This window comes from Lactuca saligna, chromosome 3, assembly GCF_052625555.1.
Source record: "Lactuca saligna cultivar CGN05327 chromosome 3, ASM5262555v1, whole genome shotgun sequence".
In the NCBI taxonomy this organism is placed as follows: Eukaryota; Viridiplantae; Streptophyta; class Magnoliopsida; order Asterales; family Asteraceae; genus Lactuca; species Lactuca saligna.
The window spans coordinates 113,479-126,068 of record NC_136419.1 but is presented as its reverse complement, the minus strand read 5'-3'; the positions used below and the strand labels follow the sequence as shown (position 1 = coordinate 126,068).

General features: G+C 37.0%; 1 protein-coding gene across 1 annotated transcript; it reads right to left on the bottom strand.

The window, feature by feature from the left end:
• Positions 1–1,848: 1,848 nt before the first annotated feature.
• Positions 1,849–2,901, bottom strand: LOC145033609 (uncharacterized). The gene has a single exon (XM_078982191.1). It carries the CDS (start codon positions 2,899–2,901, stop codon positions 1,849–1,851), a length of 1,053 nt encoding a protein of 350 aa, XP_078838317.1.
• Positions 2,902–12,590: the final 9,689 nt, after the last annotated feature.

Below are 12,590 nucleotides of genomic sequence, written 5' to 3'. Positions count from 1 at the left end.
AGTTATTTCCCTAGGAGTCAAAACGTAACTCAAGGGACCTAATTGATGCCAATTGTCATACCACATGAAAGTATTTTCACCATTTCCAATATGAACAACAAAAAAATCTCGAAAATAAGGTCTAATCTTCAACAATTTTCTCCAACTCCAGCTCATTTTGTCCTTGAATCCAACATCCCAAAAGCTTCTTCCTTTTAACAAATAAGAATCCACCCATTTCACCCATAAGGAATCATACCCACTAATAATCTTCCATATCCGACTAGATAGAAGAGCAGTGTTCCATTCACTGATATTTTTTTAGACCTAGGCCTCCACATTTTTCCGGTTTGCAGATCTCACTCCAAGAAACTTTAGCAATCCCTTTCCTGTTATCCCCACTGCTCCATAAAAAGTTTCTCATGATTTTCTCAATCTCATTTGTTATAGACTTAGGCAGCAACATAACCGAAGCCCAATAAACAGGGAGAGAGGAAATAACTGATCTAATCAGTTGAAGCCTTCCCGCATACGACAAACTTTTATTTTTCCAATTATTAATTCTCATCTTCACTTTTTCCACCAGTATTTTGCAATCTCTTTTAAATAGTCTCGTACAAATAAGAGGTATACCAAGGTATTTCATTGGAAATTTACCTTCAACAAACGGCAGAATATCAAGAATGGCTTTCTTAAAAGGCTCTTTAACATTCCCAAAAAAAATGTGGCTCTTAGACATATTCGGATACAGCCCAGCAACACCCGCAAACTCATCCAAAGTATTCTTGATTATCTTGATCGATCTAACATTACCATGACAAAAAAGCATCAAATCATCGGCAAAGCAGAGGTGTGTGATACTTTGGGCACAACATCTCCAATGGAACTTGAATCCTTCACTCTCCCTTATATTCCTTTTGATCATCAAATTAAAAACTTCCATAACCAACGTGAACAAGTAAGGCGACAACGGACAGCCTTGCCTCAAACCACGTTTTCCTTGAAAAAAGCCATGAAAATTTCCATTTATGTTGATCATGAAAGAGGATGTGGTAACACAGTTCATAATCCAAGAAATCATAGACCTGTGAAACCCAAAATGAACAAGGATGGACTGCAAAAAACTCCAGCTAACCGTGTCATAAGCTTTTTGTATATCTACCTTTAATGTACAACGAGCATAACCTCTTTTAATGTGGTAGCCTCGAACCAATTCTTGAGATAAGAGAATGTTATCCAAGATAGATCTACCAGGTATGAAGGCAGATTGATTATCCGACACCAAAAATCCAAGAGAGTCTCTTATACGATTAACAATTATTTTACTTATGCATTTGTAGATCACATTGCAACATGCAATTGGTCTATAATCACTAATTTTCCCTGGTGTCTGAACTTTAGGAACAAGGGCCACGACAGTAGCATTGATTTCCTTAAGAATTTTCAATTTGCTGAAAAATTCCTTAATAGCCAAACAAAAATCTTCTCCAACAATCACCCAGGCAGCTTTGAAAAATTTGGCAGAAAATCCATCAGGTCCTGGAGATTTATCATCATCAATATCAAACAAAGCAGTTCTGATTTCTTCATACGTAATCTCTTTCACCATATCCCAAGATTGAGAATGAGATAATTTGTTAGCAAAGAGATTCTCAGGCCTTGAAATTTTGTTACCATTATGCTCAACCCCAAGAAAATCCTGAAAATAGTCAACAATCTTTTTACAAGCTTCTTCTCCTTCCCACCATTTTCCTTCACCACCCATAACAGTTTCGATTCTATTCCTGTTAATCTTTCCTTTTACCACTTTATGGAAATAAGAAGAATTACTATCTCCTTCTTTTAGCCACTGCACTTTAGCTTTCTGCTTTAAATAACTCTCTTCTTCTTCTCTGGCTTTGATAAAAGCTTGCAATAACCACCTTCTTCATTTTGGATCTCACAATTAAAAGGATCCATATCAAGCTCCAATTGAACTCTATCCAATTCTTCTCTGCATTTTTGAACTTTCCCGCTGTAATTTCCTTGACTTGCCATCAACTTTCTAAGAGGGCCTTTTAACATTTTCAATTTCCGGCACAATCGAAACATATCAAAACCTTCAATAGGCGTATTCCATATTTTAGCAACTGTAGAGAGAAAATCATCTTTCAACACAATAGCATTAACAAACTTGAAAGGTCTTATTCTAAACTTCTTCTTTATAGGAAATTTAATCACCATCGGACTGTGATCAGAATTCCTATAAGGCTGGAAATTTACAAACACATTAGGAAATTCTTCAAAAAATTTAAAATTTCCCATCACTCGATCTAACTTCTTTAAAACCCCATTATTCTTTTTAGGTCTTTGATTCCAGGTAAAATGAATTCCATTTTTGTTTAAGTCTTGCCTCTCAATATTATTCATGCATTCATTAAAGTCGACCATTCCCCTAGACAACACAGAACCTCCAGCAGTCGAATCAATCAACTCCTTAGTAACATTAAAGTCCCCAGCAATCAACCACGGAAGCTTATCAACAATCGAATTATGTTTCTCAAGATCATACCATAATCTTCTTCTATCCATGTGATAGTTACAAGCATAGATGAAAGAAGCAAAAAACCTTTTATTATCTTTGATGAAAAGAATTTTGCAGTGCATAACCTGATCAGAAGAATCAACAGGCATAACAACTAATTCTTCCGGATCCCACCCAATAATGATACGAATACCCTTATTGCTATACTCATGATTAGAAATCCACATCCAATTGCCATAAATCGAATTGCACACCCCTTGAAGCTTATCAAATCTGACTTGAGACTCCAGGATAACAAAGAGAGACAAATTATTGCTTCTAATAACATTTTTTATTTCCTCTTGCTTAGGCCTTAAATTTGTACCCCTCACATTCCAACAACCAAAGCAACCCGTCATTGATCAATATCTTGAATTTTGGTGTTTGACTCCTGGACACCACCAGTGATTACATCTTGATCCATTTCATCAAGATAAGACATATCCTTCAACCCCATCTCATCACGTAAAACATCAAACGAATTCTTAGAGATGAAACCCTCTTGATCATCCTTTCCAGATGTAGATCCAATATGATCAAAGTTTGAGCTGATTTTCATTTCTACATGTTTCTTCGGGACATAAACTTTCTTTTTTTCCACTGCTTTCTCTTGCTCTTCAGTTTTGGGTTTTGGGTTTAGGGTTTAGGGTTTTTTTTTTTTTTTTTTTTTTTTTTTTTTTTTTGGGGAAAGAGGCCGAAGCCCCGGCAAAGTTTTATAAATTCAGAAAAAGAAATACAAGAGTTAATGTCATTTTTGGACAAACCCCAAAAATGACAAAAATCCAAATATCACGAAGATACCAAAAGTAAAGACTAGGCCTAACGACATTGTAACCAAAGGAAATACAATTTATTTTATCCCAACTCCACAATCCGGAGTGGTCTTCAAAAATCCATTCCAACTCGAATTGAACTCGCCATCTTTTCTTCCAATCTTCATATAAACAATCTCTATGTATGCTCCAAATCCCAAAGCTAAAATTAACGCAATTCCCATGATCAACAATACCCCACAAATTCCACAATAAAATGAATATAGTATCTACATTCCAATTCCCAATGAAATCCACAATAGCAATCTTCTTTCTTCTCTCCATCCTTTTATTTTTATTTTCATATAAGTAAAACGAAAGTATAATGCTAAAATTAGACACACTTCCATCCTCTCTATTCACAATTTTCCAATTTTTCCAATCCTTTTCCCTATGGCTCCCAAAAAATATATGTATGCCCAAAGTCCCTCCAATTCTTTCCAAAATAACAAATTTAATATTGCACTTGCTATCAAAACCTCTTCTATGCATATCAAAGGTCTTCAAAACCATCTTCAATAAGGCCTTCCAATCTTCTTCCATCCTAACAACTCTCAATAAGTTTTCTATAATTTCTCCATCTTCAACAAAACTAAAAAGAATATATCCGTCAATTCCATGAATGTAAAAACCATGTTTCCATGGTGTGTGTTCACTTTTAAGGGAAAAAGTGATAAAAATCCCGAATCCGTCAATTCCTTGAATATACTCGCCTTGTTTCCAGGGCGGAAAATCACTTTTAAGGGAAAAAGTGAGAAAAATCCCAAAACCGTCAATTCCTTGAATAAGCTCATCTTGTTTCCAAGACGGAATTTCACTTTTAAGGGAAAAAGTGATAAAAATCCCGATTCCGTCAATTCCTTTGATATACACACCTTGTTTCCAAGGTGGGGGTTCACTTTTAAGGGAAAAAGTGATAAAAATCCCAAAACCGTCAATTCCTTTTATATACACGCCTCGTTTCCAAGACGGAAGATCATAACAATTGGGAAACCCCAATTGAAAATGATAAAAGTCCACTTCATAAGGCCTTAACCAAATGAAACTCGGGATCAAACCGAGATGCAATTCACTTTTAAGGGAAAAAGTGATAAAAATCCCCAATCCGACAATTCCTTTTATATACACGCCTCGTTTCCAAGGCGGAAGATCATAACAATTGAGAAACCCCAATTGAAAATGATAAAAGTCCACTTCATAAGGTTTTAACCAAATGAAACTCGGGATCAAACCGAGATGCAATTCACTTTTAAGGGAAAAAGTGAGAAAAATCCCAAATCGATCAATTCCTTTTGTATACACACCTCGTTTCCAAGGTGGAAGATCATAACAATTGGATAAATCCAAATGAAAATGATAAAAAACCACTTCATAAGGTCTTAGCCAAATGAATCTCGGGATCAAACCGAGATGCAAAACACTTTTAAGGGAAAAAGTGTTAAAAGTCCCAATGCCGTCAATTCCTTGCTTATACACACCTTGTTTCCAAGGCGGAGAATCATAACGATTGAATAATAAATCCAATTGCAAATGAAATAAAACCACATCATAAGGCCTTAACCAAATGAAACTCGGGATCAAACCGAGATGCAATTTACTTTTGAGGGAAAAAGTAATAAAAATCCCATGTCCGTCAAATCCTTGAATATACACACCTTGTTTCCAAGGCGGATATTTACAATAAATGAAAATGAATTCCATATATTGATGAAAAGTGACCACATCATAAGGCATAAACCAAATGATACTCGGGATTAAACCGAGTTGCAATCCAATTTTAAGGGAAAAATTGGTAAAATTCCCATGACCGTCAATTCTTTTGAAAAAATATTGGTTATGAACTCCTTCAAAAACAAAAGAATTCATCCATATCCAATATTTCCAGTTTTGTCTCTTATTAGCCAAACTCCAGAGAAATTTCATAGATTGATTAACAGTGTCACCCTTCTCATAAGTTTGACCAAATTGCCCCTGTCTCCTTATACACATATGAGAAGAAAATTGATTCCCAGAAATATTATCCCAAACACTCTGCAAAACCAGCCAATCTCCATTATGATCACTCCAGTACCAAAAATCTTTGAAATTAGGAACATGCCCAAATTGCCCTTGCTTGTTGTTTGTCTCAGTAGAATCCAAACCCCGAACATCACTCCATCCACTTTCATCTTCAACTTCCATTTGCTTTCTAAAAAACCCATCCATCAGATCCTCATTCGCAACTTCCTTCCTCCAATTTTCGATCATCCCCAAGCACTTCACAAATTGATCTTCCATTTTAATTTTTCCCCAAAATTGACCAATATACCCTTTGATCCAGCTTCTTAAATTTCCGCTTTTATTAGAATTCTTCCTTTTATCCTCTCTCCCACAATTATATCTAAAAAGAATAACAAGCCCATATAATTCAGAATTACCAAAATACCCCTCCACCCAAAAACCACGATCACTATCAATTAAAAAAATTCCAGTACGCCCCTGTTTCTTGTTTTTTCCTTCTTTGAGACAAATATCGCTAAAACACACACAATTACCCCTCTCTAAATAATTGGAATTATCACCCACGACAAAACCTATTCCACTCGCTCCTTTTCCAGTCCAAATTCCAAACAGCCCCGGACCAAAAGAAAAGCATCTGCGATTTTTATTATCCAAATCCATCCCCTTCCAATTCCCTGGATCAGAATTATAGCCGAGACCTTTAGCAAGCAAGCCAAACGCTATTAATTCTTCCAATTTATGAAATTTACAGATTTGACCAAAATACCCTTTAATTGAATTACTTAAATTCCTGCTTTTATTTACATTCTTTCTTATTTTCACCATCCGAATTCCATAATAGCTATCTTCCCACCAATTCCATGCCAGCCACTCTGACAAATCTTCATACACCCCAATTCTCAAATTAATTTCGACTTTCATGCAGATAATCATTGTTTCTAACAGGAACATTCCACTCCTTACACATCTCTTCACTAAGCCCAAGATATCCCATTTTAAGGCTAAAAATCTTCAATCTAATGTCTTCTGTGATAATCTTGACAACATTTTCCACAGACTTGTTATGTTTCCCAAACATTCTTTTATTTCTTTCATTCCAGATATGGTAAATGGAAGCCGCCAAAGCTATTTTTCTAATGAAATTATTGATGCTTTTCTTTTTTAAAGAATATTGGAGTTCATTGATGATGTCGAACCAGTTGCCAGATCTATGATTCAGTTTCACTTTATCTTTCATCAAGTCCCATACTTCCTTTGTGAAATTACAATAAAAAAACAGATGGGCGTGGGAATCTAATTGAGAATTTCAGAAAACACAACTAAAATCATTAGCTTCTTTCCATCTCTTCATTCTATCTTGTGTTCTAAGTCTTCCAAGGATAGCAAGCCAAAGGATGAAACAGTGACTTGGAATTCTGTTTTGGAACCAAACTAAATCATACCATTCAACAATTGACTCACGGCACATAAGAGAAGAAGAGACCTGATTAACCGCAAATGGGACAATCTTTCCTTTGTAATTCACCCAATACACTTCATCTTTTTTCTCTATGATGATCCTTGGCACAGGGAAATCACCCAATTGAGGAATCATTTCAATCCATTCAGAAGGCCAATTCCAATTTTCATCAACAATAACATCACTAACTTTGTCTCTTATGTTATATCCAGCATTAGTAATTTCCCTGGGAGATAGGACATAGCTCAAAGGACCCAATTGATGCCAATTATCATACCACATGCTAGTTCCTTTTCCATTTCCAATTCGAGAATAGAAAAAATCTCTTAAAGAAGGTCTAATCTTTAAAAGATTTCTCCAGCTCCAGCTCATTTTATCTTTTGGACCCACATCCCAAAAGCTTCTTCCTTCAAGCAAATAACAATTGACCCATTTCACCCACAGGGAATTTTGTCCACTAATAAGCTTCCAAATTCTACTCGATAGAAGAGCAATGTTCCAATCTTTGAGATTTTTCAGCCCAAGCCCACCATAACTCTTTGGTTTGCATATTTTATTCCATGACACCTTGGCAACTCCTTTACAATTCTGCCCACTGTTCCAAAGGAACTCCCTCATTATTTTTCCAATTTCTTTATTTATGCCTTTTGGTAATAAAACCACTGAAGCCCAATAAACAGGAAGTGAAGCAAGAACAGCACTTATTAATTGAAGTCTTCCAGCATAAGACAATGATTTGTTTTTCCAGTCATTAACTCTCTTCTTAACTTTATCTACAAGACCCTTACAATCTCTAATAAAAAGCTTAGTAGAAATCAAAGGAATCCCAAGATATTTCATAGGCAGTTTACCTTCAACAAAAGGTAGAATCCTCAGAATTTTCCTTTTAAATTGCTCCTTAACATTCCCAAAAAAGATGTGGCTTTTGGACAGATTTGGAACAAGACCTGCAGAATTAGCAAATTCATCCATAGCCTTCTTAATCACTTTTATTGACCCAGAATTTCCGTGGCAAAAAACCATCAGGTCATCAGCAAAACATAAGTGAGTAAGCTCCTGTTCTTTACATCTCCAATGGTATTTGAATTCACTACATTCCTTTATTCTCCTTTTAAGCATTAGGTTAAACACCTCCATAACAAGAGTAAAGAGGTAAGGAGATAAAGGACAACCTTGTCTGAGGCCTCTCTTTCCTTGGAAAAACCCATGAAAACTTCCATTTATATTGATCATAAAAGAGGAAGTAGTAACACAATTCATAATCCAAGTTATCATAGATTCATGAAATCCAAACTCTTTCAATATATTCCGCAAAAAACTCCAATTGACTGTATCATACGCTTTTTGAATATCAACTTTCATAGCACACCTAGCAAAACCCCTATTAATATGACACCCTCTGACAAGTTCTTGAGATAACAGAATATTATCCAAGATTGAACGCCCTGGAATAAAAGCCGACTGGTTATCCGAGACCAAGCACCCAAGATGATCTCTAATGCGGTTAACAATAACTTTGCTAATGCATTTATAGATCACATTACAACAAGATATTGGCCGATAGTCCCCTACCTTACCTGGAGTCTGCACTTTAGGAACTAATGCAATAACAGTAGCATTAACTTCCTTCAAGATCTTTTTTGAAAGAAAAAATTCTTTAACAGCAAAGCAAAAATCACTCCCCACTATCATCCAAGCTTTCTTAAAGAATTTAGAAGAAAAACCATCAGGGCCAGGCGCTTTATCATCATCAATATCAAAAAGGGCAGCCTTAATTTCCTCATTAGTAACATCTTTAATCATATCCAAAGCTTGTTGATTGTCAAGTTTCCTGAAATCAAGATCATCCGGACTAAGAATGGGAACAACACCATGTTCCACTCCAAGAAATTCACCAAAATAATCCACAATGACTTTGAAAGCTTCATCCCCTTCCTTCCAATTTCCATTTCCATCAAGGATTGTTTCAATTCTGTTCCTGTTAATTTTACCCTTCACTACCTTAGGAAAATATGCAGAATTAGAATCTCCCTCCTTAAGCCAATGCACTTTAGCTCTTTGTTTTAAGTAACTCTCCTCTTCCCTACTAGCATTCAAAAAAGATTGAAGGTAGATTCCTTCTTCAAATCTCAGCTCTTCATTGCATGGGTCTAAATCAAGACTTTCCTGGACCCTACATAATTCTTCTCTGCACTTAGAAACTTTTTCAGCAAAATTGCCATGAACAATTAACAATTTCCTAAGAGGTTTCTTTAAAAGCTTTAATTTCTGACAGAGCCTAAACATACCAAACCCTTCAACATCAGTTTTCCAAACACTTTCAACAATGGGAAGAAAGTTATCCAACAGCACAAGAGAATTAACAAACTTGAACGGTCTGACCCTGAACTTTCTTTTAATTGGGAATTTGATAATCATAGGGCTATGATCTGAAATCCGATAAGGCTGGAAATTAGCAAACACATTCGGAAATTCTTCAATAAATTTATGGTTCCCAAGCACACGATCAAGTTTTTTCAAAGCCCCAGACGCCCCACGTGGCCTTTGATTCCAGGTGTAGTGCAACCCATTACTATTTATATCTTGAACTTCAATAAAATTAATGCACTCATTAAATTCCACCATACCCCTCGAAATTTTAGAATGACCAGCCATCGAATCCACAAGTTCCCTAGTAACATTAAAATCTCCAGCTATCAGCCAAGGCTGTCCAGCAACCAAATTGTAATGCTTTCCCAAGGAATCCCAAAGTTTTCTTCTGTCTATATAATAATTGCAACCATAGACAAAAGAACAAAACAACCTCTTATTCTCCTTGATAAAAATGACTTGACAATGCATCACTTGACTATTAGCATCCAAAGGCATGACAATAACTTCATTTGGGTCCCATCCAATGATAATACAAGTGCCTTTAAGGCTCATGTCTTGATTCGAAATCCACATCCAGCTCCCAAAAACATTATTACAAGTCGTTTGTAACTTATTAAACCTCAGCTGAGATTCAAGGATAGCAAACAACGACAAATTATTACTTCTTATCACATTTTTTATTTCCTCCTGTTTTGGTCTTAAATTCGATCCCCTCACATTCCAACACCCTATATTCATCATCATTGATCAACAATTTTATTTTCGGTGCTTGTCTCCTGGCCACCTCCAGTTAAAACCTCCGAATCCATCTCATCAAGATAAGACATATCTCTTAAACCCAAATCAGCAAGAACATCAAATGGGTTTTGTGTTATAATTTCATCTTGATCATCTTTTCCTGAAGTAGAACCTATATTATCAAAGTTAGAACTCACTTTTAACTCCACTTGCTTCTTAGGAACATACACTTTTTTCTGATTTTCTTCTTTTTTCCCCTGCATTCCATCTTTTTTAGCATTAAAGTTTTCAATTTGATAATAAAAGTGGGAAAAAGAATGGAACAGGGGTGTTTATACCAAAAGAAAAACTGATGTTTATACCAAAAGAAAAATTAGGAACAAGAGTGAAGAATGTAATTGAAAGGTGATGCATCTGTTCCACCTTATCTAGATTTTCTTGGCATAGCACTGCATTTGATTCTTTGGGAAGAATGACATCATCTACAGATAGGTCTTCATTAGAAAGCATTTTCAATCTATTTGCTGCAGACCCAACAATTTGACAGGCATTTTTCTATCATATCAGCTCACTGCTTCATACCTGAAGGTCTCTGCACTACTTTCCAGTCATTAGCATTCTCAGTCTTTTTAGGGACCGCTTTCTTTCCTTCTTCTTCTTCAGAGGTTGAGTAAGGGTTTGGGTATGATTCGGGCACTTGACAGTTGAATGCCCCGCAGTTAAAGCATTTCAAAGGTTTCCAAGGCTAATCCACTTTGATAGCTGGAAAGCAGTCAAGAATAAAGTCAACCTCTAAGTAATCTACTGCCCTAACTAAACCACCAAGAGCGGATAAGGCAAAAGGGTGTCAGAACCCACTCCTGGGCAAAAGCATGCTAAGGGCGCAACTTACTCCTTCAATAGCAGATTCAATAGCAAAAGAAAAGAAGCAAGGCCCGCTACCACGAAGACTAATCAGACGATAGATGGCACTCGGTTTCCTAACTCATTTACTTGACTTTCAGCCTTTCATTTTCGGCAGCTAAGGAGGCTGTCTTCTTTAAGCGAGCGAATGACTAATAACTAAGAATGGTGCTTTCCTTTACTAATCTAATGGAATACCCCCTTCTCGATAAGTAAGGTAGGTTGGCTGTGCTTGGGTCTCCTTCTCTTGTTGAAGGCTTTCTTACTTCTAATAGAATCTTCTAAGGTCATCTCCTCTTCAGCTTCTGAAGTTACCACGGTCTGTCATCAAACCTCATAGGCTAAAGAGAAAGCTAAACAGGGGTTCAAGATTGAGTTCACTGGCCCTCGGAAGTTCGAGCGAGTTAAGCTTTCTTTCCTTCGTTTATTCCCTAATCCTCTTAACCGAGTAACTTCCATCCTCTGGCTTTCTCCAGTAGGTTGCCTCTAGAGCAGTTAGTCTAGCATTTCCGGTTGTTTATATAGGATCCTATGTTCACATAGAGAACTTCTAGCTTTCAGTCCTTAGTTCAGGATCTCTACCTTTAGAATAGAATGATCATGCCTATCCCTCTTTGGCTGGCTTGCTTTGCTTCGCTTGACTTTGATTTAAATAGAGTTCGAGCTCTGAGTAAGCTCTTGCTTTGATTCACTTGGTGCCCTAAACTAAAGGGCTTGAAACCAGAGCTTTTGACTTAAGGCTTGGTGACAGGCTTGAATCACGGAGGGTGACAGATCAAGCAGTTACTTTAGCTGTTGAGGGACTGACTTTAGCTCATTGATCCGATGTGATTGAATTCCCTAGGAAAGAAGGCAACTAGCTGAGGGTGAAGGGCAAGGAATGCGAGAACAAGGGATGTCCCACTTTGACTGTATTCAAAAAGCAAGATAAGATTCATCAGAAAAGTAAGTTGCTTTCGGACTAGAGGCAGCTGTTGCGGGTTCAGGTGCGGCTAAATCAATAGGACCGACCGTATGGGATAGGCGGAGTTGGTAGGAAGCACGGTTGGCGATAAGCTGGTACAGGTTTCATTCTTTCTATTCAATAAATATCTCTTCCCGTAAATCAAATAGACTAACAATGTAGGCACCCGTATGGCCCATTCTCTTGTTTGTTAAGTGAAGCCCATCCACCATCTATGTTAAGGAAAGGCGATCCATCCACCAGCCCCAAAGGTGATTAATCCATTCCTTCATTCTTAGGAGGCGGGCTTTCTTACCATTAAGTCGGGTGGTGGCAAACAAAGATAGGGGAAGGAAAGGCACTCAACTGCTCTATTCATACTTTTTTCGGCTAGGGATAGCTAGTCTGAGGCGGTGAGAGATATGGCAGAAAGGGGGGGTGTCCTGGTCGGTTCATCGGCTATAGACCAATTCGAAGAGCATCCGTTGACCTCTCCTTAGGGGTCCCAGCCCTTGTGGCCCCACAGCCTAACATTGATTTTTATCTTTAGATTTTCATTCTAGATAGAGCAGTAAGAAGGATCTCTTATGCAAGCTTTCTTGATGAAGGGTACCTCTTTATAAAAAAAATTGTAATCTTCCCTTCCTTTTTTAATGGATTTTTCTAGCCTCAATGGCTATAGCATTCATTTGATAAGATAGCAATCCAATCGTAAACCGTAATCAGTGACACACAAAAGCCAAATCATAAACTTCGGAGCAAGTTCAATAGTTTTCGAATAGCTTCCGTCGAATTACGCTTGATAATAATTAATGGAGT

Coding starts and splice junctions, on each gene's coding strand:
- LOC145033609 (XM_078982191.1), bottom strand. CDS start 2,901: ATGACGGGTTGCTTTGGTTGTTGGAATGTGAGGGGTACAAATTTAAGG.